The 26,254-nt window shown below is 45.8% G+C and overlaps 6 protein-coding genes across 9 annotated transcripts; 5 read left to right on the forward strand and 1 right to left on the reverse strand.

Annotated features, from left to right (window-relative positions):
• The first annotated feature begins 388 nt into the window (after window positions 1-388).
• LOC117840395 (cardiolipin synthase (CMP-forming)) lies at window positions 389-4,298 on the forward strand. The gene is made up of 7 exons (XM_034720901.1): window positions 389-958; window positions 2,176-2,273; window positions 2,372-2,422; window positions 2,542-2,655; window positions 3,398-3,454; window positions 3,540-3,625; window positions 3,728-4,298. Exons 1-7 carry the CDS (start codon window positions 499-501, stop codon window positions 3,846-3,848), a joined length of 987 nt encoding a protein of 328 aa, XP_034576792.1. The 5' UTR covers window positions 389-498; the 3' UTR covers window positions 3,849-4,298.
• An 859-nt stretch (window positions 4,299-5,157) lies between these two features.
• On the forward strand, window positions 5,158-7,552 carry LOC117837819 (pentatricopeptide repeat-containing protein At2g37310). Its single transcript, XM_034717594.2, has one exon. The coding sequence runs from the start codon at window positions 5,421-5,423 to the stop codon at window positions 7,209-7,211; it is 1,791 nt and encodes a 596-aa protein (XP_034573485.1). The 5' UTR covers window positions 5,158-5,420; the 3' UTR covers window positions 7,212-7,552.
• A 752-nt stretch (window positions 7,553-8,304) lies between these two features.
• On the forward strand, window positions 8,305-13,117 carry LOC117837820 (uncharacterized). 4 transcript variants are annotated; one of them, XM_072290727.1, is made up of 9 exons: window positions 8,305-8,453; window positions 8,874-9,141; window positions 9,267-9,348; window positions 9,447-9,567; window positions 9,645-10,163; window positions 10,433-10,903; window positions 11,096-11,222; window positions 11,341-11,774; window positions 12,513-13,117. In XM_072290727.1, exons 6-9 carry the CDS (start codon window positions 10,473-10,475, stop codon window positions 12,895-12,897), a joined length of 1,377 nt encoding a protein of 458 aa, XP_072146828.1. In that variant the 5' UTR covers window positions 8,305-8,453; window positions 8,874-9,141; window positions 9,267-9,348; window positions 9,447-9,567; window positions 9,645-10,163; window positions 10,433-10,472; the 3' UTR covers window positions 12,898-13,117. The 4 variants fall into 4 exon arrangements, with proteins under 4 accessions (XP_072146828.1, XP_072146830.1, XP_034573487.1 ...); XM_072290729.1 differs by having other exon boundaries at window positions 9,767-10,163; XM_034717596.2 differs by having other exon boundaries at window positions 9,267-9,567.
• A 278-nt stretch (window positions 13,118-13,395) lies between these two features.
• Window positions 13,396-16,366, reverse strand: LOC117837821 (uncharacterized). Its single transcript, XM_034717597.2, has 6 exons — window positions 16,050-16,366; window positions 14,283-14,342; window positions 14,065-14,190; window positions 13,915-13,972; window positions 13,731-13,784; window positions 13,396-13,635 (listed from the first exon to the last, which is right to left on the reverse strand). The coding sequence occupies exons 1-5, from the start codon at window positions 16,280-16,282 to the stop codon at window positions 13,755-13,757; spliced, it is 507 nt and encodes a 168-aa protein (XP_034573488.1). The 5' UTR covers window positions 16,283-16,366; the 3' UTR covers window positions 13,396-13,635; window positions 13,731-13,754.
• Window positions 16,367-17,570: 1,204 nt separating this feature from the next.
• LOC117835755 (protein IN2-1) lies at window positions 17,571-19,427 on the forward strand. Its single transcript, XM_072290918.1, is given in 8 exon segments — window positions 17,571-17,782; window positions 17,862-17,948; window positions 18,039-18,099; window positions 18,210-18,296; window positions 18,386-18,484; window positions 18,621-18,729; window positions 18,836-18,912; window positions 19,010-19,427. Coding segments are annotated over 8 exon segments (774 nt in total). The 5' UTR covers window positions 17,571-17,750; the 3' UTR covers window positions 19,232-19,427.
• A 4,413-nt stretch (window positions 19,428-23,840) lies between these two features.
• On the forward strand, window positions 23,841-26,000 carry LOC117839952 (protein IN2-1). The gene is made up of 9 exons (XM_034720393.2): window positions 23,841-24,187; window positions 24,266-24,340; window positions 24,484-24,544; window positions 24,662-24,748; window positions 24,831-24,929; window positions 25,073-25,181; window positions 25,267-25,343; window positions 25,444-25,632; window positions 25,744-26,000. The coding sequence occupies exons 1-9, from the start codon at window positions 24,162-24,164 to the stop codon at window positions 25,750-25,752; spliced, it is 732 nt and encodes a 243-aa protein (XP_034576284.1). The 5' UTR covers window positions 23,841-24,161; the 3' UTR covers window positions 25,753-26,000.
• Window positions 26,001-26,254: the final 254 nt, after the last annotated feature.

Here is a 26,254-nt window from a genome sequence, read left to right on the forward strand (position 1 = left end):
AGCTAAGAGAGGAATTGTGGCACGCTAAAAGATCACATGTGGTGTGAAGTTGTGAACATCACGGCATCGTCGAGCCGAGCCGCTCTCCGGTAGTAGCCGAACACGCTAATAAACCGAACGGTTTGTCGTGTCGGCATGTAACGATGGGCCACGGAGTACGTCTCCTCGTAGTCCGACTGCACGACGTGGCCCACACAACAACACGAGATACTTCTCCCCAAGGCAAGGGTGAGAGAGCCCAGATCCAGATCCCCGGCGGCCCCACACGAGCGCTCAGCAGCAGGATCCAGCCGTCGGCCAGCCCACCCGGCCGAATCCTCCTCATCCCCTGGCCCCTGCCCTCCTCCGTTGCGGCGTCCCATCAAATAATCGCCCTCCATTCCCTCGCCTCGCCGTACAGGTACACCGGCCACCCTCCCCCCTCGCGCCGCTCTACGCCTCCTTTCCCCCCAACCCCAACCCAACAACAAACCACAAGAGGAGGAATCAATCCGCCCCATGCCCACATCCGTCGCCACCCACGCATCCCTCCTCCTCAAAGCCGCAGCCGCCAAGCCCTTCTTCACCCCCCGCGCGGCCGCGGCCCGGATCCCGCCCCCTCCTCCTACTCCCCGCCCTTCCCCACGCGTCCCCGCCGCCGGGCGCCTCCCGCCAACCACGGCGGTGACGTCCGCCGGCGCTGTCGGCGCTGGCCGCTGGTTCCGGTGGCAGTCGGCGCGGGGGCTGTGCGCCGCGCCGCATTCCGGTGGTGGGGCCGGCGTCGAGGGGATGGGATCTGATGCGGGGGTCGTCGGGGCCAGGAGGAGGCGGGCGGTGAACGGGCTGGCCAAGGATGTGCCGGCGGTGAACGGGATGTCCAAGGAGGACCCGGCGCCGCTGCCGCCGCCGCCAAGGTTGCTCACGCTGCCCACCGTGCTCACCATTGGCCGCGTCGCCGCCGTGCCGCTCCTGATTAGCAGTAAGTGGAAGCTTCTCTTTCCGAGTGTTTCTGTTGGTCGGATGATGACGTGCTGTAGAGGATGGATACGGGAAGTTGTGGTTCCTTTTTTCGGCGCTCTTCGTTCGTGTGTGGTAGCAATGTGGGAAGCCCGTGGGGATGATAGCGTCATGTTATCAAACGAATACGAGTGAGTTGCTGGAACAAATTTCCAGTGATCGATTACATGAGTGTTTTAACCTCCTTAATTCACTGTCTTAATCTTGAATTGACAGTACCTACATGTAACTTGCCCCAATAGTTTATATTTACCCAACTACATGCAAAATGAGTTCATGATCCTAGTTGCAAAGAACCTTTGGGGGTTATGGACTGTGGCACATAACTGTACTTTTGGTGGTCCTGAGGTTACACAAAAACCCACCCCTTCTATATAACCCCAAGCTGCAGTACTTGGTCAGCGTCTTCCAGAACCTGCACAACAAGCTGCATGAGGTGGTTGTGCAGGTTTGTGGGGGTAAAAGATGCTGGCCAGATACTATCTGCCCTTATTTTGAAGGGTGGGGCTCGTTTGTAACCTTAGGATCACAAAATCGTGGCACTTAAATCTCAGGGGTTTGATGCAGCTTGAACCACAGAATTTGTGGTTTCAGTAATTTTCTCAAAATAAATTCAATGTAAAAGGAGGCTGGTGGAAACATGTGCACCGTTGCTATTCTCCATAAGTCCTAGTGTCAAAACAATTATCTTTTCCTTTTATCCAAACAGTCCGCAGCTTTATTGAAACGACTTGGCACATGCATCCTTTTTTAGCTCTTGTTGATGGGCAGAGTCGGTGCAATGATTAAATGTATTGCCAGTTTGGCACGATACTTATCATCTGTATAAAGTAAAGAAAACGGTACTTGTTTGCTTACTGGAGGCTGAATAGTTTGTTTTCCTTAAATGGCCCAACAACTTAATTTTCATGCAGTCGGACTTGATAGCAAAACCCCCTTGAGCAACTCTGTCTTTTCTCCTGCTTCTATGTTAGCAGGCTTAAGCACCATGCGCTATTGCTTCAGACACAATATACTTCTGTTGTTTCTGCTGGCCACTGCTTATGATAAGCATTTAGAACCTGTTTAGTTTTGTGCTTATATTTGACCTAATAATGTTAATTTGACCACACATGTATTATTCCACCATGGATTGTTTATCTTATTTTTACCTTCCGTTACTATTTTTATTGCCAACAGCTTTCTACATGGAGGGTCCATGGGCAGCTACGGCCACAACTGGCATCTTCATTGCTGCTGCAATCACTGATTGGCTAGATGGTTATCTTGCTAGAAAGGTTTGTTGGAAAGATTTTATCTCAGTTATATGCTAGACAGGTTATTATACTATCGTTTCTGACTCCTTTTGCCGTTTCCTGATATATTTCATATACAGATGCAGCTAGGAACACCTTTTGGTGCATTTCTTGATCCTGTGGCTGACAAGGTCTCTCTCTCTCTCTCTCTGCTACCCACCTTATTCTGGCATCTTTACAACCAAGACTTTCAGTTTTTAAAAAGATGTACTACACACAGGATCTAACTTACTTTCCTTCTTTGCTGCAGCTTATGGTAGCCGCAACATTAGTTTTGCTATGCACCAAACCTTTGGAAGGATCACTACTCAGGGATGGGCCATGGCTTCTAACAGTTCCTTCCATTGCTATCATTGGAAGAGAGGTAGTTACTTAGTCAATCCACATTGCCACTTCCCAAGTAGTTAGTGAAAAAAATGGTTCATTGTAAAGTGTCTTGGTGGGCTTTATAGATCTGGAAATTTCAGCATGGTTTTGTGGCTTATGTTGATGTGTTGATATAGTTTTGTTCTCCGTTGTAAATATGACATGCTGCCTTATGTATGTTTCGTGCATTTTTGTTTTTTGCGAATACGTATGTTCCTGCCTGCTTAGCTGTCCTTATCTTAACCTTTATCCCTCAAGGCTTACATGATAAGTTATTAACATCACAATTATCAGTCTGGCCATTAACTTGTGGTTGTAATATCGGGTGCATGAATTATACATGTCTGAAATGGAAGTGTTTTTATCCAACCTCTACCGCCTTTAGTGGAGCCAGTGTTGCTTTGCCTCTTAAGTCAGAAGGAGTCATTTCACCATGTGGACTGGTATTGTGGCTTGTTTGAAACAGAACCCTAGAGCCTGAGCCTGAGCCTGAGTTGAACTTTTGATACTTCAAAGAGCTTTGGGAAGCTATATAAGTTGCACTAAAAGTTAGGGTAAATCACCAGATTTGTCTGATAACCTTCTGATTCCATATAAATACATGTGCTACAATGAGCGGCTTTAGTTCTCTTTCCTTCAGCACAGGCATTGTCCATTTTCCTTTTAAAGAATACAGCTGTTTCTGCTGCTATGTGGTATGAGTCTAACACATAACCTTTCCTGACCTTGTGTGTTTGTAGATTACAATGTCAGCTGTGAGAGAGTGGGCTGCGTCTCAGAATAGCAAAGTTCTTGAGGTTCCTCTATCCTTTATTAGTCTTCTGTTCCAGTGTCTTAATTAGAAGTTCAACAGCTAAAGAAATTTCAACTTTGCCACAACAGGCTGTTGCAGTTAACAACTTGGGGAAGTGGAAAACAGCGACGCAGATGACAGCATTGACTCTGCTTCTTGCCAGCAGAGACCCAAGGTAGTTGAAATTTCTTGTCGGTGTTATTATAGCTTTGTTATTATTTCATTTTTTTTTCAATTGATATATGATATGGTTCGCATTATGCACTCTGTTTTGCAGTCTACCTGCGCAAGGTGCTCTAGTTACCCCCGGTGTTGTGCTGCTTTATGTATCCGCTGGACTTGCCATATGGTCCCTAGTGGTGTACATGAGAAAGATATGGCGGATACTTCTAAAATAGTATTAGCATATAGTGTAATAGAAGAAACAGATGCAAGGCGAGATTCCATTCAAGATTATACAATTTTTGGAAGGTTGTTGAGTTGATTGATGGCCTAGAGCTGGTTATGATCCTCGGTAACTTGTGCGTCATCAATTTTTGGTGGATTTGCCGCCAAAACTGTCAGGATCCTTTTAGATTCCTAGAAACAAAACATATGATGTGACCTAGCAAGTTGCTGAAGTGATTGCTTCCTTCAGCTATTCGAAGTCATTATAGCCTCATAGCTTGTGTGTTGGATGCCAGGTGTAATGAGATGTATAAGTCTACGATGCAGAAGGTTGTAACCTTATACAAACACAAAATCAGGGGGTTTGTGCGTGTGGAGTTCTACCATGTAATTTACACATAATACCATATGCCAGGAGCATACAGTTATTCTTTTCGGGAGTGACAAAGTCCCGTCTCCGACGTGCCGCTTCATTTCCAAAGAAATTTATGCTTCATTTCCAAAGAAATTTATTGAGTAAAATGCATCAGAGGTCAACTAATTTGCAATGGAATGTTATATTATTGGGTGAAATGCATCAAAGGTTCACTAACTTGTAATGGAATGTCATATAGGTTCGCAAATTTTGAAAATGCATAAATTTTTTTTAAGTGATTCACCGCAGGGGCATACCCTTCCACGTGGGTGTTTAGTGTTTTGGCATGCTACATAGGTATCTCCTCTTTCATCAAGCATGTTGTCGGCGTGACGAGTTCCGGCCGCCGCTGCCGCATGTCGGACAAGACACTGCCGCCGCAGCCTCAGGACGGCAAGACGCCGACGAGGCCAACGAACTGTGCATGTGCCGATCCTCATGTCGCCCACAACTTGAGGAAATGCCCCCATCCAAAGTTCATGGGAGAGAGGAAGATGGACAGAGATGAGAGAGGAAATATACAGTCATCACGCCATGTCAACTTTAGACATCTAGGTGGAGGAGTGTGGACTTGTGATGAACGACTTAAAAAATTTATGGACCTAAAAATACACTTGCAGAGTTTGTGGACTTATGTGATACCCTATTATAAGTTGATGGACCACCGGCATTTTACTCAAATTTATTAGTGAAGAGTGTAACTGCCATTCTTTTGAATATGGTAGCTCACCAACAGTTTCATTTCTTCTCGATCGCGGTGTGTGATTTGGGTCCTAAACTGTCCAAATCTAACGGTCAAAGGTCAACATGGATTTTCCACATGTGCATGTGACCGCATGATTTATCCGGACCATTCATCTTGAGATCAACAGTGAGATGAATCATAGGTAGGTAAGAGAATTTTAAGTAGGTAAAAAAATTTCATGGGAGAAAAATGAATGGTAAGATCACGAGCGCATGTGGACTTGCCTTTCCCGGTCAAAGGCTCCGATGGGAACGTTAATTTTCTATTATGCAGAAATTGAACTGTTTCTTACGGAAATCTTATAACTTTGGTTCGTTTTAATTTATGGAAGTCATTATATCGAATTCATGCGAAAATTGTGAGTTCAAAAGCGAAGTCTAACCCACTACCCCGCGCTAGTGCCTAGCCGTTCATGAAGCGCGAATGAAGCTCCCATCATGGCTCACGGCCGTGCCGCCGGATCCTCGGGCGTACGGCCACCTCATCCAGCTCTGCGCTGACTCCGGCCGCCTCGCCGCCGGCCGCCAGCTCCACGCCCGCCTTGTCTCCCTCTCCGTGACGCCGTCCAACTTCCTCGCCTCCAAGCTCATCTCCCTCTACTCCCGCGCGGCGCGCCTCGACGACGCACGCAGGGTGTTCGACGCCATCCCGCGGCCCAGCGTCTTCGCCTGGAACGCCATTCTCATCGCGCTCTCGCTCCACTCGCCAGACCCCTCTGCCGCGGTCCGCCTCTTCGCCACCTCCGGCATCTCACCTGACGAGATCACACTCTCCGCGCTCCTCAAATCGCTCGCCGCGTCCGGGCCGGGGCTGTCCACACTCGTCGCTGGGGAGCTCCACGCTGTCGCGATCCTGCGCGGCTTCGGGGCCGACCTGTTCGTGTCCAATGGGCTCATCACTGCCTATAACAACGCTGGGGACACCCGCTCTGCTCGCGCGGTGTTTGACGAAATGCCGCGGCGAGACGTCGTGTCCTGGAACTCTCTGATATCATCGTACGCCCGTGCAGGATTGTACCGGGAGTGCCTGGACCTATTCCAAGAGTTGACACGGGTTCATGCTGGTGGCGGTGTTGGGCCAAACAGTGTTACGGTGGCGAGCGTACTGCATGCTTGCGCACAGCTCAAGGCTGTCGACTTTGGCGTCAAAGTTCACCGGTTTGCTGCCGAGAATGGGCTTGATATGGATGTTCCAGCGTGGAACTCCATAGTTGGGTTTTATGCGAAATGTGGACGGTTGGAGTATGCAAGAAAATTGTTCGAAGGGATGCCTAAGAAAGATTCAGTCAGTTACAGTGCCATGATCACTGGGTACATGAACCATGGGGATGTTGACAAGGGAATGGAGCTTTTCCGGCAAGCAGATGCTCAAGGAATAAGCATTTGGAATGCAATGACTGCTGGATTAGTTCAAAATGGTCGCCAGTCGGATGTGCTTGGACTACTGCATGAGATGATTGGTTCTGGCATGCTACCCAATTCAGCCACGCTTTCAATCATCATTCCTTCAGTTCCTTTGTTCTCCACCCTGCTGGGAGTGAAGCAAGCTCATGGGTATGCGATCAGGAACAACTATGATCAAAGTGTCAGTGTTGTGAGTGCATTGATTGATGCTTACTCGAAGGCTGGATTTTTTGATGGGGCTCTGAAGGTGTTTGAATTGACTGGTGATAGAAGCAAAATTTTATGGACATCAATCATATCAGCCGTTGCAGCCCATGGAAAAGCTGCAGAGGCATTGCGCCTGTTCGATAAGATGATCAGTGCTGGCATTACTCCGGATACCATAGCTTTCACTGCTGTGCTTACTGCTTGTGCTCATGCTGGCAAGGTAGTTGACGCTCGTAAAATTTTTGACTCCATGCAGGTTGTGTTTGGTATCACTCCGGTGATGGAGCAATACGCTTGCATGGTTTCTGCACTCAGCCGAGCAGGGATGCTAAAGGATGCACTTGAGCTTGTCAACAATATGCCGTTTCAGCCAAATGCAAAGGTCTGGGGTGCTTTGCTTAATGGAGCAGCAGAATTCGGTGATGTTGAGCTTGGTCGATTTGTATTTGATCGACTGTATATGATTGAACCTAAGAACACTGGTAATTACATTGTGATGGCTAATTTGTACTCAAATGCTGGAAAATGGGAAGAAGCTGAGATCATAAGGAGCATGATGTGGGGAGTTGGGTTGGAGAAGGTTCCTGGTTGTAGTTGGAATTGAGGGGGTTCAATTGAGGGGGTTTTGTTGCTGTGGATACATCAAGCAAGTGAGCCACAGAAACTATGTGGCTGTTGATGGATTGAGTCATCTGAATTGTAGAAAAGGGCTTTGTCATCAACCAGTCTTAGACGAGGACAAGTTATATTGATGGCATCATAGCATTCAAAAGATCTAATAGTTGAGATGTGGTTATCATGCCTTAGAGCACACCTGACTTTTGAGTTATTTGGACCACATTATTTCACTCTCGACTGTGTGGTCAGTCGCATTGATTTGATTGATCAACTAATCATGTAAGACCAGTAAACACGAGAATTGTAGCCAACGAGTCCATCCTTCCACGATCTTCTTATCTGAACCTTTTGAACTGATAGTCGACCTTAAACTCTATTTCTTTACAAGATGATAGATACCAAAGCAACAGGGAATTCCTGTGAATATATAATCTTTGGAAGCAGTAACAATCTAATCTAGATTTTCAGGATGTGCAAGCATTAGCTGTACCTCCAGTCCTGGTTGGACCACCAACTAAGCTATGTGGAGAAGATCATTCACTTCATCAACAAAATTTGCTCTAGCGCTATGGATCCAATGAATAAAGGTTCTAACTTGCAACATTAACATGCTGTTTCAGTATCTACATTATCGAAACACCATGGGTTTTGTGTACAGCTATAGAATACACTGCATTTTTCTACAGTACATAATGCTTTTCTGAACATTGTTCTCTCTATCAAAGCAAATGCGCAGACCTGCTTTGCATGTTCTCTAGACCCCTACCCCATCCTGGCATTAGAATCAAAACTGCACAGAGCTAGCACAACAAGATCTGTCTCTTAGTACCCCCCCCCCCCCTCCCCCACCACCACCACCACACACACACACACACACACCGGGGGGCCTGTGGATCATGGTTCACATGCTTGGATCATTCCACTTCACTACTTCCCATATCATGAACTCCAAAAAGGAAAAGCGCGCGAACAGTTCTCTGATTTGCACCCAACTTGTTCTGGCCTCACTACCAGGAAGCAGTGACTCTTATTTCGTTTTGTTTCCAGGGTTCACATGCTGGACTTCACATGCACCGAGTGCGCAAATGCAGCAATGTGAGAACTTTCTTGTGTCTTTGATGAAATGATCTTAAGCATTAGGGCTTCGGCTGTTTGCAGCCTTACAATTCCAATATTGATGTATGGTGGTCCAGCTCACTCTGGAGCCTTGGAGTTCAAGCGAAGCTAGGTGAGTATAGCCACCTCATCTCTTTAATCATAGCGTACAGCTGTACATCTCTATTTGAGTACATACAGGAAAAACAGAGCTTCACAGGTGGAGCACTTCATAATTAGGATCACATACTGCCTAAAATTTCCAAAAGAATTCACTGAGTGCCTATGCATAGAGCCATCACAGGTTACAAAACACGCACGAAGACAGACCAGGGGGAACTTTTGTCGTCACTTCGTTTCCCATTGCCATGACCTCTTTTGTCTGTATATTTCTAGGAAAATGGTTGGGATCGAAACTTTGCCATCGGCTAGTTACGTCCAATTGTCTGTTCCTGTGTCTGGATCTGTTAAGAGTTTCAAAATGTTTTGAATAGTTTCGGTGGTATTATGCCTGTTGATACTGATATCTTGTGGCACGTGATGCACCTCCCAGGCCACGGTTATAACGGGCGGTGGCCTGTGTGCACTGGGTGGCCCTGCGCGGAGCACCGGCATGGGCTACGTGTGCCTGGCTACCTGCATTCACTTGCCGGAGAAGCGCCGTCGTCATCATGTCCGTCACTCTAGTCGCAAAGCTCCACTCCCAGATCGGGAGTGATGGTCGCCGGTAACGTAGTAATCATGCCGGAAAAAAGACGTGGACCCGGAGGACAACACTACTGCACTGCAGTACGTAGAAGGTACCGTTTCCGTTGGAACAGGTATAGTCTCCATCTCTTCGTCTTTGTCCTTCTACTTTGATCTCTTTACACTTTCTTTACCTGTTGCTTTATACAAAGCTTAGTTTTTGACTGCCCAAAGCTCCAGTCTAACCATTGTGTCAAAGGTCCTCCAGCATCAGCAGCCGTCCAAGGACCCAATGCGGTGCACCGTACGGATCCTGTCATGATCCAGGGAAAATGTCGCAGGTCTGTGTCCGTTTTCCTCATGCCCATATTATTCGTGCATTATTCCTGGCTGTTAAGCTCGTGGGTGAAGGAATTTTCGTACGGTACAAGAACACCAGCAGCAGAGCCTGCAGGAGGAGGAGAATCCCAAGTACTTGCACCAACCCCTCCCGCGGCGATGCCAATGCCAATCCCTCCAGCGTTTCTCCAGCCAATTCCTCCAAGCATTTGACATGGCAGGTCGGTTCGAATTAGTCTATGCTTTGTTTCACCAAACTCTGCGTGCTTACACTGTTCGTTAGCACATTGTTTTCTAGGGGATGTTGTTAGTATATTTGAGAGTCCACATGAGAGGACGGGCAGCTCAAATGTCATTGTTAAACACTGCAACATCTGTCGGTTACCTCTCCGATTCAGTTGAGTTGAAATCAAACTGCAGAGGCAGCACAGGCAGCTCGTGAGGCAGCGCGACAGGGACGCTCGACGCGATCTTGTCCTGGTAGCATGGTACGTGCTACATGCATTCATTCAGATACTATTTTTCTTATAAAGAAAACAAATGAGAAGTCGGTGGATGCTGGGAATTCTTTTCTGGCGCTGATAAAAAACACGAGGAAAAGAAAATGGAGCAAGAGGACAGGAGGGCTGGGCGCTGGGCGGCCGGCTGGGGAGGAGGAACAGCAGCAAGATGAAGCAGCAGGATCTGGCTTTCACGTGGCTGCCCTTGGCTCCTCCCTCGCTTACACACCATTGCAGAAATCAGGATTGCAGGTTGCAAGGCCCAAGGCTGTTGCCCCACATGTCCCCTGCGACCATCTCTTTGTTAACTACTACCGGTGAGTACACCATCGCTTTTAGTATCGTTAGCATTCTTATCTGTACCATCTACTCTGCAGGATTAGTTTTTTTTTTAGGTTAGGGCTTGTGTCTTGAGCTCTTGGCACTTGGCAGCTGCTCAAGTATATTTTTGAGCTCAACACACTCTCACGTGAGGTGAGGTGACTGCTGCAACATTTTGCACTCAAGACTTCCCTTACATTTTGTCTTCTGTGTCAGTCCAAACAAAGTTCCCATGTATTCTTATTTGCGTAAATTTTCATTGAAGTAAAAAGGAGGAAAAAGAAGGTAAATGCCGTAACTGAAGAATGTACTGGAGTGTAGTGAAAAGAGACGGGATGGTTCGAGTGACGCCAGTAATGCACCTTCACGGGTGGCGGCCACGGTCTCACGGACAAAACCGGCTCCTGTGGGTCATCAAATCCCATGCTTCCTTTCGAGGCGCTGGTACTCCTCTCCCGGACTCCCGCAGAGAGAGCGTGCTGTGGCCTGTGGCGCCTCGCCTCACACCTCACGCCCGGAACAGAGGCACCCGACACCTTCCGCTTCAAGCCTCCTCCAATTCAGCAGCCGCCGCCTGCGCCCTCTCCCTGCCGCGCGAGCTCAAAAGCAGAGCCGCACGCAAGAAGCGCCCAAAGCCGCCGCCACAGGCTGCAGATTACTACAAGCTAGAAAGAGCCCAAGCACAAGCCGGATACGGGGAGGATCGGAGAATGGCTGCGGAGACCATGCAATGCAGGTTGCTAAAATTTGCCGGAGCTGCTTGATTCTTTCTTGCATTCGTGGATGGTTTCTTGGCTCCTAGCATCGTTTCTTGAGCTGTTCCTGGGAGTATTTTAGTTCTTGAGATTCTTGTTGGTGGCTCCAACTCCAATGGGATCCTAGGATCAATTTCTGACCAGTTTCTGCATTTTTGTTGCATTGATTGCAGGGTGAATGGTGGGGGTGGGGAGGGCGGTGGTGGCATGAGGACGGTGGAGTGCCTCAGGGGCAGGCTGCTCGCAGAGAGGGTGGCATCCAAGGCTGCCAAGGAGGAGGCCGACCAACTAGCCAAAAGGGTACAATCTTATCCCACCCATTCCGTACTGCTTCATCCTCTTTAATTTCTATTGGTTCACATCCTAATTGAACTCTCTGTCTGCTGAATGCTTGATTTGATGGTTGGTTCCGCCGCAGCTGGACGAGCTGGAGAAGCAGCTCGCCGACGAGGTCAAGGTGAGGAACAAGGCAGAGAGGAGGCTCAGGAGGGCCATCAAGAAGCTCGAGTCCCTCAAGATTCTGGACGTGGAGCTCTCGGACGGCTCCATCAGCTCGCTGTCCTCCAATGGCCAATCCGCTCACCGGGCGCCGGAGGTGGGGGAGAGGAACAGTCCTGGATCGTTGACCACCGATGATTCTGCTCCATCCGGTACCCAAGGAGGTGGCGATGCCGACGCCGACAGCGCCAAGGGCTCCTCCGCCGGTTCCTGTACTCAAGGGAACTTCTCCCAGGACGGGAGCTGGTGCTCCGTTGTGTCCGAGCAATCCCCGGCTGGTGCTTGCATGGATCTTGCCGGCACAAACAATAGCAGCAGCTCTGAGGAGAGTGCCGGTGATCATGATTCAGAGAGGTACGCATGGTCGCTTGCACAATAAGCTTATTGACAACAGTACTTAATTTGCTGTTTAGTAGTATATAAAATTACAAAATACGAGCTCAATTGCTTTAGGGACTTGTTTTTCACTTTTTTGCTTGCATAGTACTACTCATTTCAGGCTTCTTTCAAGATTAATTGTTAAGAGTTTTAAGTTTTTCTCATCCTTTTCAAGAGGAACTGACTCCTTTCAGGCTTCCTGCCAGAAATTGTGACATCATCCCTCCTCTTAAATGTTTACCTCTTTGGAGTTCTTGGAAGGTAGCTCCAGTAGGCATCTTTCACCATGTTAGGTGTAGAGGAAACAATTAGTGCTTCCCTTCACCTTAGGACAGAATGATTGCCTTTTGGGATAGCACACAGGAGGTGGACGGATTGTCTGGCACTACACAATGCACGCCACATAAGTAGACTGAAGCAAATCAGCCTGAGAGTTTCCTTTCATCACATCGGTGGATGCTATTATAGCTGAACCAAATGAATGAATGATCATGCACTTGCAAGTTGCAATTGCATACCACTTGACCGGAAATGATCAAGAAAGGTGGAAGTGTTTTTACTCGAGACCACAACTCCATCACAAGTAACATCAAACAACATCGGCATATTTAGAGAAAATTCTCCAAGCAATTGTATTTCTGCAGCTACCTTGGCGGTTTACTTCTCACAAGTATTGCCGTGATAAGTGACTCTTGTAATGTGTTCTTGTGCCAGGCAACACCTTGATGCATCCAGCGGCTGTAGCTCCGCAAAATCCGAAGAACCATTCCACGACAGCGACGACAGGCTAGCGCTTGTGCTGGTAGACCCCCAGCTCGTCGCGCAAGCGGACGGTGGCTCGAGAACGGAAGCCAACGACACGCAAGCAGCAGAGCTCCACCCCGTGTCCCACGAGGAAGCACAACAGGAAGAAGAGAACAACAGGCTTGCCATCGTTCTAGCCGACCACCAGCCTCAGCCGGCCGCCGCGGAACCGAAGCCGCACGCCGACGTGGAGTCCGTGCTCCTGGCGCTGCGGCGTGTGAAGGAGCAGCTGCGCTACACGATCGAGCGGCGGTCGGAGCTCGTCGTTGCCCACCGGGAGCTCTACGGCCACTGAAGCCACCGGGAGCCGCTCAGACGCTCAGTATCGGATCTGCATCAGTGATTTATTCTATTCATAATGATGTTTATTAGGGTGCAATATCTGTTCCTAGTTCCTTTTCACCTGCAGTGATTTATACATAGCGCTGTTTAGGGAGCATCTGTAGAGAACGGAATAAGATTGGCTCATGTGGAGCCACATCTATTTTTACAAAGGATGATTTCTTGGTAGTTTATATGCTCCTGTTTCTTCGGTTTATTTATGCGTACAACTGATACGTTTGTCAGAGAAAAGGCCAATGGCATGCTGCTGGATGCATGCCGTCTCTGAAGCTTTACGCCAAGGGACCAATCGTCCACTGGATGGGCATCGCACGCCTGCATGCATTATCTAATGAGGCGCAGATGCCATGCTCCAGGGTTTTCCATATCCCGTTTCGTAGCACGCAGCAACTGAAGGACGTTGCACGATAAACCAGTGCTGCCTTGTCTTCTAACAGCTGACTACACCAGCTTAAGGAAAGGAAATCACCGTGTCACCAAATGAAGAGGGAAACAGAAGGTACATGATCATCCCACAAACCAGGCAGCAACCTAGCTACACTGCCTAGCAAGTACCGTAAGCAAGAGTCATACAAAGCCAACATCTCGTAAGATGGCTGGGACTGGGAAACACATGACGTCCCCTGTCCATGCAGTTAGTGGTGTACAAGCTATGGCTTCACCAAAAGTCTCCACGGATAATATCTGAGACCTGAAAGAGAAGTTGATTCTTTCCATGTTAGGGAAACTACAACGGCAAGTCTGACAAGGAAAAATTGTTACGGGATGATGACAGCATCGTCTAACCTCATCGAAGGCAGAGTGCTCTGATCACGCTGTACCTGTCACAGTGGCTGCATCCTGCGTTAAGCATAGACAAACAGATGGAGAGCGCAGCCAGTTAGAATCTACCAACTGGAGGTGAAAGCTCCACGCAAAAATCATGTAGAATAGGAGGCAAAAGTTATTCACAAAACCATCCAAGACATACCGGCTTGGAGTTGTCCTTGCCATTTTCCCGAGGTGATCCACTGGATGTTTCTGCAAACCTGGCAAAGTTGTGAAGAGATGTAAGCTGAGCTGGTAGCTAGGTAAAGTTCCACAGAATAATCAAGGAATGACCACTGCCACGTTCACTAACCTGGCGGCCCGTGCCTTTCTTTTTTCTTCTTCTGCCTTGTCAACATTTGTGCCCTGACCAAATCGTTCTAAACGGGCCTTCTTCTTAGCCTCCTCATCAGAAGAAGATGATGAGGCAAGGCCAAACCTGGCAATTCCATTCATTTAACTATGCATCAATTCACCACTTGGGACAGAAAAAAAAAGAACATTAGAGAAATTTCTGAGTAATTAACACACCTCTCAGCCCTGGACTTCTTCTTTTCTTCATCCTTTACATTTGAAGATCCAGTCCCGAATCTTGTAGACAGGAAAAGTGAAATGCACTTAGGAATTGTGATGTATCATTTGGAAAGTTGATCAACCAAATAGGAATGATACAAAGTTTGGAGTATGCTCAAATTAAACCAAAAGGGAAGAGGATCTGCTTGGCCTCAGCTGGATTGAAGAGTAAGTTTGCTTGGCTTTAAGCAACCACTCAACCTTATTTAGTAGAATTTACATGAAGCACCATGCAGATGAACAGACTATATATCCATATTGGACAACCTACAGTGTAACCCCCCAAAAAAGTAAAATTTGTAAACCTTCTCAGAGAAGACATATCACAACAATCATCTCAGGGATACAGAAATCAGCTGACCACCTTAATAATAATTGAAAGTTGAAACTAAAGTTAATAGCTCATAAAGCAATAGTAATTTCATAAAAGGGCGTACCCGCTGATAACACACAAGGTGGGGGTCTGGGGAAGGGAATTTCATCATATACCATAAATTTCCAAATTTAGCCTTGGAGTAAAGTTATACAAATGCCATATGCAAAATAAGCACAATTTGTAATCACCAAACATCCTTGGATCTGATGTATCTGGTTTCAGATTTCAGAACAACAAAGGAATGTTCAATAATAACACATTTTATTTCAAATTTTACTAACACTGAGGTTAGGACATCAGACAAGAAGGTTAAACCTCTTTCAAACTAGAAGAAAACTTGATGACTCATCTAAAACACTTATGGATTCATGAGAAAGACAATTTAACCAGGAGGCTCCCTATAAGGAATTGCAATTTTCTTGCAACAATGCTCTTTTTCTTTGTTGATGTTTAAAGTGGATTAAAACAGAAAAAATACTAATATATTCTGAATTTTTATCAACTAGGTTTGCATCTAATTGTCTACAATTTTGTTGGGGCATCTAAAGACTGGGCACGAATAAATATAATTATGGACCTAAAGCTTTTGAATTCCTAACAGTTTATCCTAAGCAACAAACCTATAAAATGAAGGATCGAAATCAAGGGTTAACAAGGTGAACATGAATTGGCAAAAACTATAAAGTCTAACGAGTTTCAACAATCAAGTAATGAAGTAATTGAGTTAGTAACTGCATAACACTTAAACTTATAATTCATGCAAGGGCCTAGCTTCTTAAGTCTTGGAATGAAGTGATATCTCTGTGAATCAGGTCAGCAACATTTGAACACCACAACGGATCATACAATCATACACAGTTAAATTATGGATGTCCAAAAATTTGAGAATCACGGCAACATAGCAAACATGCTTTGCAACATTGTGGATAAATGCAACATCTGTACTTTAAAACCCTATAAACGCCCAAAATCCTATAGTTTTGCAATTCAAATATACACCTAATGAAAAAAAATGAATACTCCAATACTACGTCACTTCAATGTAGATTATTGGACAGTTGGGTTAGCTCAGCTGGTCCAGCTCAAGTTGAGTGGAGCAGGCCAACCGGGGTTCCAACCCTGGTTTGAAGTTTGAACACTGGTTTCCGCATTAAGCCTCAGAGGCAGGGCCGCAGGGGCTGTATTCAACTCCCTATAATCTCTACCTATGAAGATTATTCTGTTTAACTCTTATAAGAAATAGGCTAAATGCTCGAGATTACCGAAATATTGCGCTTGAATCATGAACTTGTAGATTTGTTAGGAGAAAACCTCTAAACCCTAGGAAAGGGGATCCATGGGAGACTTACCTCTCGGCGCGGCTGCTACGCTTCTCCTCCTCGGACATCACCACCGCTGTCCCGAACCGCTCCGCGCGGCGCATCTTCTTCTCCAGATCCGTGGCCCCGGCAGCCGCGGTCGCAGCAGCGGTAGGGTTTTGTGCCGGCGTTGACGAAGCGGGGCTCGCAGCCGCCTCTCCGGTGGCTGCGGCCGCCGGCGAAGGCGCGGCGGCGTCCGCGGGCGTGGAGCTCTGAGATGCCATCGGCGAGGGAGAGGGAGAGCGCTCAGTCGGGAGGTCGCGGTCGCGGGTGTGGCGAGAGATATTTTCCCTTCCCTTTTTGTGCGCGTCGCTGCTGCGTGCTCTCTTTCTTTCTTTTCCCTTTCCGCGCGGTCGGCGCCTCGGCGGTCGCCGGTCGCCGCCCTTCCAGCAAATGGGCCTTTTGGGCTGGGATATACGCATAATTGGGCTGGCTTGTGGCGTGCTAAATTATTATTTTTGACCGAACTATAAATTATTATGTTTCTTTAAAATAGGTTTCGATCTCAAAAAAAATAAAATAGGTTTCTAAGTATGTCGATATCAATTTTATTTAAATTATTTTTCTCCCACATATAAAAGTTGTGTCTTCCTCTCGAAAAAGAAAAAATTTTTTGTGTCCATATCGCATGGACAATAACACATTTGGACCGTAGAAGGTATTAATATATGTATCTGAATCTCTGTGCGAGAAATGGTACTCCATTAGGTACCATTTTGGACCGTCCAATAGATTAACATAGAGTAGGGAGTTTAGGAGATCGTAACGTTTGTAACTTTATTCAATTAGTCCTGTAGAGACACAAATTTATAACCGAAAGTCATGTTTTTTTTTACTATTTCAATAGACATTTTCATACCTACCTTCTCGTTTATTTCATGTCGAAATGGTTAAAGAGAACTAGCATTTTCAAAAACATTCTACTAATTCAAGCTCTCTGCTAGAAATGACAGCATCAATTATGTCATAGATGTCTGCAAAAAAAGTTACATCATAGACGACCATATATATACATCTAATACAGATGTGAGTGCGGTCGCATGCTAGCGAAGAAGTAAAAATGACCCAATCAGATACTTCTTTTCAAGAATGACCTAACCTTCTTACGTCTCACTCCATCAATAGAAACAAGTTTGATTTTTTAAAGATACAATAATGTAGATGCAGGTCCTCTCGTACATTCGCATGCATAATTAAAAAGCTTATTAATGGGCACCTCACTATTGACTGGGACGTTAGCTACCACAACCGCTATATTTTGGGGGTCTTTTACACTACGGTGTAAAAGAAGAAGAAGAAAGAAAGAAATCGAGCGATCAGCAAACAGCAAACTAGCACGAGGCTTTCTACTAAAGATGACTTGATCAGTTTCATATGGGTGAACCATAACATACATCGAGGACAAAGAAAAAAAGCGCAACTGCAATTACTTTAAACGGTCAGACAAAGACTAGTCGATCTGAACGAATGAAAAGATCAACGAACCAGCCAACCCCCAGCAGCAGAACTGAATGAAATCTCATCTCACTAATGCGATTAGAGCCCGCCAGATTGTATAAATACCCACACGGCAGGCCACACCGATCCAATTCACAACCGCCCCGGCTTACGGCTCACCAATTGTTCACCAAAGCAGAATAGCAGATCATCCTCGCGTCTCCACACCTTCCTCCAAGCTCGTCGCCACCGGCAATGGCCACATCAGCCGCAGCACCAGCTGCCAGGTATTGCCATCTCACGATGCATTGCTGCTGCGATTGCCATTTTACGTGTCCCTGATGATGAAACGGAGTGTGCGTGCAGCTCTGCCAAGGAGGCACTCCCGCCTATCCTCGTCTCCACCTCCGAGCAGCCCCATCTCTTCGATGGAACCACCAGATAAATCGAGCCGTCTGATTAGTGAATAATTACCATTGGTTCGTATGCTTTTTTTTGCATTGAGTATGAGGCAAATTAGTGAGCAGTGTTGCTGGCATAAAGGCTCTACATGGGCTACTTCTGTCCGTTCTCTCAGCGCGCTTGGGTTACCAGGAACTTCAAGGTTTTCTACTACTGCAACTCTTTTCTCTCTTAATTCTCAAGAGTTTGTTTAGTAGAACCATGAAATGAAAACGCAAAAACATAATCAAGTTTCATTTGCTTTCTTTCCAGGTTTTGCAGGAGGAGATCAAGCTGGTTGCGATTCATGTGCAGGACAAGCCAGCTTGGTACAAGGAGAAACTCGACCCCAAGGGCACGGTACAGATAAATTGTCTTGGATAAAACTGGAGCATGCAACGTGGAATTTTTCCTCCATGGACAAACCATCATATTTTGTTTCCTCTCAGGTGCCTTCCCTGGAGCACAACAATGAGATCAGGGCAGAGAGTTTGGACTTGATCAAGTACATCGACAGCAACTTCGGCGGCCCGGCGCTGCTTCCTCAAGTAAGGCTCATCGTTTACTGAATCAACATCGGCGCAACTCTTGGAATGAAAAACACAGTGATTTTTCTGGTTTTCTGATATGTTGTTAAATCTGTCGGGATTTGAATGTGCTGAACTTTTATCTTCCATTTTCAAGGATCCTGCGAAGAGGCAGTTTGCTGATGAGCTGATTGCTTTCGCCGACACGTTCACCAAAGCGCTCTACTCACCCTTGATGTCCCATGTAGAAATGTCAGAGGAAGCAGGTAGGAGCATTTGTTAGAAATATGCTCTGTTTAGATCGAAAGAATTGCAGTTTGGGTTCACTGACATGTCAGTTTGCTGAATCTCCGTCTTTCTCGGCTTGGTCAGCTGCGGCTCTGGACAAAATAGAAGCTGCGCTGTCAAAGTTCAACGACGGCCCGTTCTTCCTCGGCAAGTTTAGCTTGGTATGTCCATCCATGCTACAGCCTGAATTGAAATCCAGTGGCTACCCACTATTTCTCCTTTTATTTTCTGATGAAGGATTAATTTCATCTGCTCCAGGCGGACATCTCGTACGTGAAAATTTTGGAAAGGGTTCAGATATACTATTCTCATGTTAGGAACTACGATATCACCGAAGGCCGGCCCAACCTTGAGAAGTTCATTGAGGAGATGAACAAGATCGAAGCATATACACAGACCAAATATGAGCCTATGTTTTTGCTTGATCTTGCGAAGAAACATCTAAAGGTCAGACATTTTCCAAAGGGAAGCAATTCATAACTTCTTTTCACCAATGATGTATAAATTGCATGTTTTAATTTTTCAGATTGCGTGAAAATGCCGGACAAGGTCGTCCTCTCGCTTGCTTGCCTGCCAGTATTCCACTTCAGTACATGCTTTGTTTGAATAAATGATGATATCTTATTAAATGTTTTGCGTAGTTGATAATGAACTGTGTTGTTTGTATTTCATTTAGGCGAGGCAATGGTGCGTAGTATTGTAAATTATGTTCCTCAATGGTGGTATTGTATTTTTTTTCCTTGTTGCATGAAGGTGATGAACGATGTGCTTTGAGCCGCACAGTTATTATCTCTGGCTTTAGTGGCTCATGGGGAGGCATGTTCGATTGAGTTTCACCCAACTCTGCTCCATTGCAGTGTAAGGTCCTTCTGGAAAGTCAGAAGCTCAAGAAAGTTGAAAAACTCAGTTTTCTCAACTTTTCATAGCTTTTTGAGTTCAAGAAGCTAAACATATCTTCTAAAAGCTAGTATTGGCTTTTCAGAAAAAAAAAGCTAGCAGTAGCTTTTTCAAAAAAGCTCAAAAGCTGCAGCTTAAACAAACATGACCTAAGAAGAGCTGAAGCCAAAACCAAAGAAAAATTTATCTTCACTGTACTAGCTCCTCTACTCTAATTCATTTTTTACCTCGGGTCCTGAAACAGTTCCACGCTACAATAGTAAACAATGCTGCCACAATACTTTTGCAGAGGGAGCCTCATGAAGCTTTGCTAAACATGCCCTAATGGTTCCTATAGATGACATTGAGCGCATATTTTGAGATGATATAGCGCCCTATATGCGTGCCTGCTACTTTCATGGAGCCTTAGCTTCGATTACTATATAATAACATTTTGGTGACATATCATCTCAACTTTGTTATTTTGGGTCATAATTTCAGGGATGCATACACCTAAATATCATCATTTCCTAGAACCCTTTTGTGATAGAACAGATAGGTTGTACTAGTCCACCAACTCATGTTTCTGCATGGGCTAGAATGCTAGAGTGCATACTAAAAGAAGTTTGTGAATAAATTGACATGGAGACTCTATACAAGGAAACCTCCAGTATGCATTCGCAAGGAGTATATTTCATTTTGTAAGTGCTGTCATTATTTTTTTTCAAATGTTATGTGCTGGAACCGGAGCTATTATACCATAGTTTTTGTTGTCACTTCTTAAATAAACGTCACAGCTTTTAATTAATTACTATCCCTAAAGACTGGTGAAGTGGTGAAATTGTTATTATTAGTTAACTGGGAAAGAGGAGAGGAGAGAAAATAGCATGCATTATTCAACAAATCAAGCTTATTCTGCAACAAAACCTCCTCCTACTGATCATGACTTCATCAGTTATGTCACAGCTTTTAATTAATTATGTACAGTACTATCACTAAAGTGTGAGGAACCTCCAAGTTACACCCATTTAATCAAGTCATCATCCATTAATCAACTTAACTAAATAAGAATAACTTCGGTCGTCCTTGAGATGTGTCATGAGCATTGACTAGGATTTATACACACCTCACAAGCACAACAAGATGAACATCATCATAACATAAGCATTACACACATAGTCCATCACCTTATGTAACCTTACATAAAAGAGTTCAAGTCACATACATGACAAGTTTATAGAGTTTGCAGTGGAAAGTTCTATCATCGCTCTCAACATACGATACAACATAAAATAAGAAGGTTAACACTATATACCGATAGTGCCCTTCTCATAGCTATGGCCATCACTTCCTACCCGCACGTCCGTCCGCAGGGAAGAAGTACCCAAAGGCTGCGGATCACCTGCAACAACTTACGGCGGCATCGTGAGTACAAAAGGTACTCCGCAGGCGGCAGGTCTTGTCTAAGTATGGGTGTATACTTGCCTGACTCTCAAGGAGAATGCATTTGGTTAAGTAGTAAGGAATGGTTTTGGTAATTAAATTTGCATAAAAGCATCTACATTTGATCAAGTTATAATAAGCAAAAGACATGGCATTCTAATATCTCTAAGTCAAGCATCAAGTAATTGCAATAAGTATCAAGTAATTGCAATAAGTAGATGTGACCGTAAACATGAGCTCAATCTTCTATGAACTCCATTCGGTAACTCTACGTTAAAGTCCAAGTACATGAGCGTACTCTTTGACCGGAAGCGCGGCTATTGCAATAGATTATAACCCTGCAGGATGTACAACTTTTTCCAAAATGAGACGCAAGACCAACGACCATAACCCCGACCGAGGATAAGTGTTGATTCATGCCCCCGACCGTTCACATACCCACACCCGTCTATGAATGAACGGTCGGAATGGATAGATGCACCGGACACGGACGATCACATCTCATCCCATCCCGCACTGAATCCGATCAAGGCAAGGTGCGACTTATGCTACTTGGCTTACCATTCCCATATTAAGCATGTGGTTTGTACGAAATAGTGCTCAAGTATCACAACGATAACGATAGGGCCTTAACCACTTAAACAAGACTAGGTCAAGTGAGCTCCAATCTCAACATGACTCTACTATTCTTGCACAAGTTCGATTCATCATTCATAGTTAATCAATTTTAATCCATTCAAAGCTAACCAAGTATTATTTAACCAAAAATTCTATAACTCGTGAGTGGTGGTGACCTTGCCACCTCTCAACTTCTACCGAAGCTAAGCATGGATAAGCAATTTAAATTTGTGACACCTAACAAGCATACTTGCCTAGAAGGAGTTGCTCTAGATTAAGGGTGGATAATGCATCAAGTAGGAGCTAAGCAACATACACATAATTATTAACTCATGCACATACAAGACACGTATACATCATTGATCCAAAATAGGGTTGAAAGAATGCTTAGGTGCATGCCTTGGGGTTCAAAGGGAGCATCGGCGGTGACGGGCATCGGCTCAGGCTCACCCTCCTCTTGCTCCGGTGTTTCGGTCTCTACACGAGTGCAATGATGCTTGATAAGTAAATATGTCATGAATGGTTGCAATGATATGAGTATGATATGACTAAGTATGTTTTAGCATTGCTAGATAATTATACAAGAGGTGGTTGTATCATACATAAGCAAGTAAAACAAGTGCAAGTGTAAAGGTGCTGGACGAGGGGTGGCCTACCGTCCGGCTTGGAAAAGGCGGACCATCCGGTTTGAATGGCGGACCGTTGGGCGGCCGTCTACCAATCAAGTGCGGACCCTTTTGGCAAAACTAGACAGATTCGGTATGGTTTTTGAGTTTGAATGGTGGACTGTCCGCAGTACAAAATTAGCACATGTTGAAAATATGTGCAGAGGCTCGGTTGGTTGTGTGGTTGAAAGGTGGACCGTCCAGCCTCCAAGGGCGGACTGTCCGTAGTACAAAACGTGCCCGGGAAGTGAAAATGAAAGGTTTAATTGGTTTTTGTGTGCAAATGGCGGACCGTCCGCGGGTGTTGAGCGGACCGTCTGCGCCGACGGTGTCTGTTTGGGGTGCAGTTTGTTTCTATAGGTTCCTAACAGTGTCTAGAGTTCATCTAGGGAGATAGATTTGACATGCATTTAAGGATTTAAAGCTCTAGGTCATCAATGATGATTTGGTTCTAAAGGGTTCCATGGATTCAAAACCTAGGGTAATGGGGAATGGATCGGGGATAGAGATGGCTCACCGATGATGGGTAGAACTCCAGTGAGGTGCCACAAGTTGGTGTAGGGTGGCGTTGGGGAAGCTTGAGGTCGTCCTTGACTTGAAGCTTGAGGGAGGTCTTGGGGAAGGAGGAAGAAGAGCTTGGGGAAGCTCCAAGCTCCAAGCCCAAGGAAGAAGATGAAGGAGAGGTGATGCAGCTCGCCAACGTCGAACTCCGGTGGTCCTCCGGCGAAGCTCCGGCGAGGTTGAGGGGCTTCAATGTGGAGGGACCTAGGGAGCTCCTCCATGGTTTGGGCTGGAAGAGAGGGAGAGAGAGTTTGGGAGTGAATGGAAGGGAGAGAGAGAGCTGGGAGGAGCTCAGCTCGGGCTGGGGGCGTGGCTGACGGGTGGGGTCACGGAGGCAACATGGCGCAAAAGCTTTGCGCACGCGACACGCACGGCGGTGTGCTAGCGGACAGTCCGTGAGTGAGGAGCGGACCGTCTGCGTGTGACGTGGCAAAGGTGGTGACCATGGTCGTGCATGACCAACTCACGGTGATGACGTGCAACGACCATGACCAACTCACGGTGATGACGTGCAACGACGGACCGTCCAGCCTACAGGGGCGGACCGTCCGCAGGTAAAAAAAATGACCCTCAAAATTAGCAAGTTTTATTTAATAACTAGGCTTTAATTTAATGCTTAATGATGCTTATGATGACATGATTAGCCTAAGCATGTTTAAGGCTGTTACATAAAGATCGTGATATTTGTATTATTAGTTAACTGGGAAAGTCGAGAAGAAGAGAGAAAACTGTATGCATTATGCAACAAATCAAGCTTATTCCGCAACAAAACTTCCTACTACTGAACATGACTTCATCAGTTATGTCATAGATCACGACGTACAAGCACCTGAACCAGCGCGATACAAATCAACCAGGCATCACAAAGAGGCACAGGATGACCCAATCGATTACGCCACCATCCTGTCGCTAAAGGGATGTGCCAGTCAGTTCCAGTTGACAAAAGGGACCAAGCAACAAAAGTCTAACCTCACTAGCTTGATCAGAAAAAGAAACACAAAAAATTTAGAGGAAGCCAAGTGCCTCCACTCCCACAATTTAGCCACCAGCGACAGAGACGTGTCCTAATGCGAATTTAACAGCCATGCTGCCTGTACGCCATCCACGACCAATCCACCCGTATAAATTCCAAGCCCGATCAACGATCATCTCACCACCAGATTACTCGGCCCACCGCTCACCAGAACCACTGACACTGTCGCCGCCGACTCTCCAGCCTCCTTCCTTCACACTCCCAGCTCGTCGCCATGGCCGCAGCTGCAGGGCTAGCCAGGTGGGGATGATTGGTCATCGTCGTATACGATGCCGCTGCGATTGCCATGCTAATGGAATGAAACGCCTGTGCATGCAGCTCTGCGAAGGAGACGCTCCCGCCGGCCCTCGGCTCCACCTCCCAGCCACCTCCCGTCTTCGATGGCACAACCAGGTGAATGGCCAAGCCGCCTAATCACTAGTAGAAGTTAGTTACAATATCCCGTAGCATTTTTTTTTACTCCTGCGTGTATATTTGTCATCAGAAGGTAAATGTTGATTGACTAAAATGTTTCTTTCTTTCTTGCTGGAGTGAAGTCTGTACATCTGCTACTTCTGCCCGTTCGCGCAGCGCGCCTGGGTTACCAGGAACTTCAAGGTTCGACTAGTTTCAGTTCTACAGAGTTCTTAAAATTTGCTGTACTTTTTACTGCTCTTGTGTACTAGTGAAAAATTATTTCAACAGTTGATCTTGTTTCGTTTGCTTTCTCCCCAGGGCTTGCAGGACAAGATCAAGCTGGTGGCCATTGATCTTCAGGACAAACCAGCTTGGTACAAGGAGAAGGTTTACCCACAGGGCACGGTACGGTGAATCTCCAGTAGTCCAATGCTGTCCATCGTCAGCCATCCTCCGTGAACACTTGAGAACATTTCTTGCTCGGCAGGTGCCTTCCCTGGAGCACAACAACGAGATCGTGGGCGAGAGCTTGGACCTGATCAAGTACATCGACAGCAACTTCGACGGCCCGGCACTGCTTCCAGGGGTAAGGATGATCGTATACTCGATCACCTTCAGTGCAGCCAAACACTTGCAGAAACGCAGTGATTTCTGATTGACTCAGAAGTCAGAGCAGAGGTTGTGAAAATTTGTTAATGCTAGGATGTATTTGATGACGGTTTTCTGCAGGATGCTGCAAAGAGGCAGGTTGCTGATGAGCTGATTGCGTATGCCAATGCGTTCACCAAAGCGCTCTACTCGCCTTTGATCTCCCACGCAGAGGTGTCAGATGAAGTTGGTAAGATCAGTGCTTAGACTGAAAGAATTGCAGTTTTGGATTCAGTAACATGCTGGCTCGCTCAAACTGTCTGTTTCTTCATCAGTTGCTGCTCTGGATAAACTAGAAGTTGCGCTATCCAAGTTCAACGACGGTCCATTCTTCCTCGGTCAAATTAGCTTGGTATCACACTGCATTCCGACCTGAAATGCTGTTTGATTTTCCTACTTGGTGGCATTATCGATTTTTTAAAATTCTTTTCTAATACATGATTCCCTTTCAGGTGGATATTGCATACGTGACGATTTTGGAAAGGGTTCAGATATACTATTCCCATCTTAGGAGCTATGAAATCACCAAAGGCAGGCCCAACCTTGAGAAATTCATTGAGGAGATGAACAAGATCGACGCCTACACACAGACCAAAAACGACCCTCTGTTTTTGCTTGATCTTGCTAAGAATCATCTTAAGGTCAAGTAACCAGATGTTTCCCAGAGTGAAAGTATGCTGATTTCTTTTCGAAACTTTATTTCACTTGCAATTCATTTACCAAACGCGACTTTTTTTCACATCTTTTTTCAGATCGCCTGAAGATGTGACAGCACGACAGTCTGTTTGACGGGAGACACGTCAGTCCGTACGTGTGTTACTGCTTTGTTCAAATAAAAGATGACATGAAGTGTTTTGTGCTAATACAGTAGTCTGCGCTGTTGTATTTCCGGGTCATGACAATTGTGTTGCAATTTCCCTTGTTTTCTGATGGTGAACAGTGTGCTTCGAATAGTCCAGTACTCTACTCTCATGTATTCCCATTTTTTTTAATGAAACACATGTATTCCCATTTGTTCCATCAAATAGTTATATATTTCGAGTAAGGCAATGAAAGGTCATACGTCAATCCACCAAGCATATAAATGGGTATGGACTAGTTAAAACATAAAGTCTTTTTTTTTAGCTTTTATTGAAGGACAGGCTAAATACAAGAGAGTCACTTAAGAGAAAATCAATGCAACTGCCCTGCTACACATGTGTTCTATGCCACATAATATAGAGGAATCTGTCTTGCATCTATTTCTATACAGTCCTTCTCCAA

This window comes from Setaria viridis, chromosome 9, assembly GCF_005286985.2.
Source record: "Setaria viridis chromosome 9, Setaria_viridis_v4.0, whole genome shotgun sequence".
Lineage (NCBI taxonomy): Eukaryota > Viridiplantae > Streptophyta > Magnoliopsida > Poales > Poaceae > Setaria > Setaria viridis.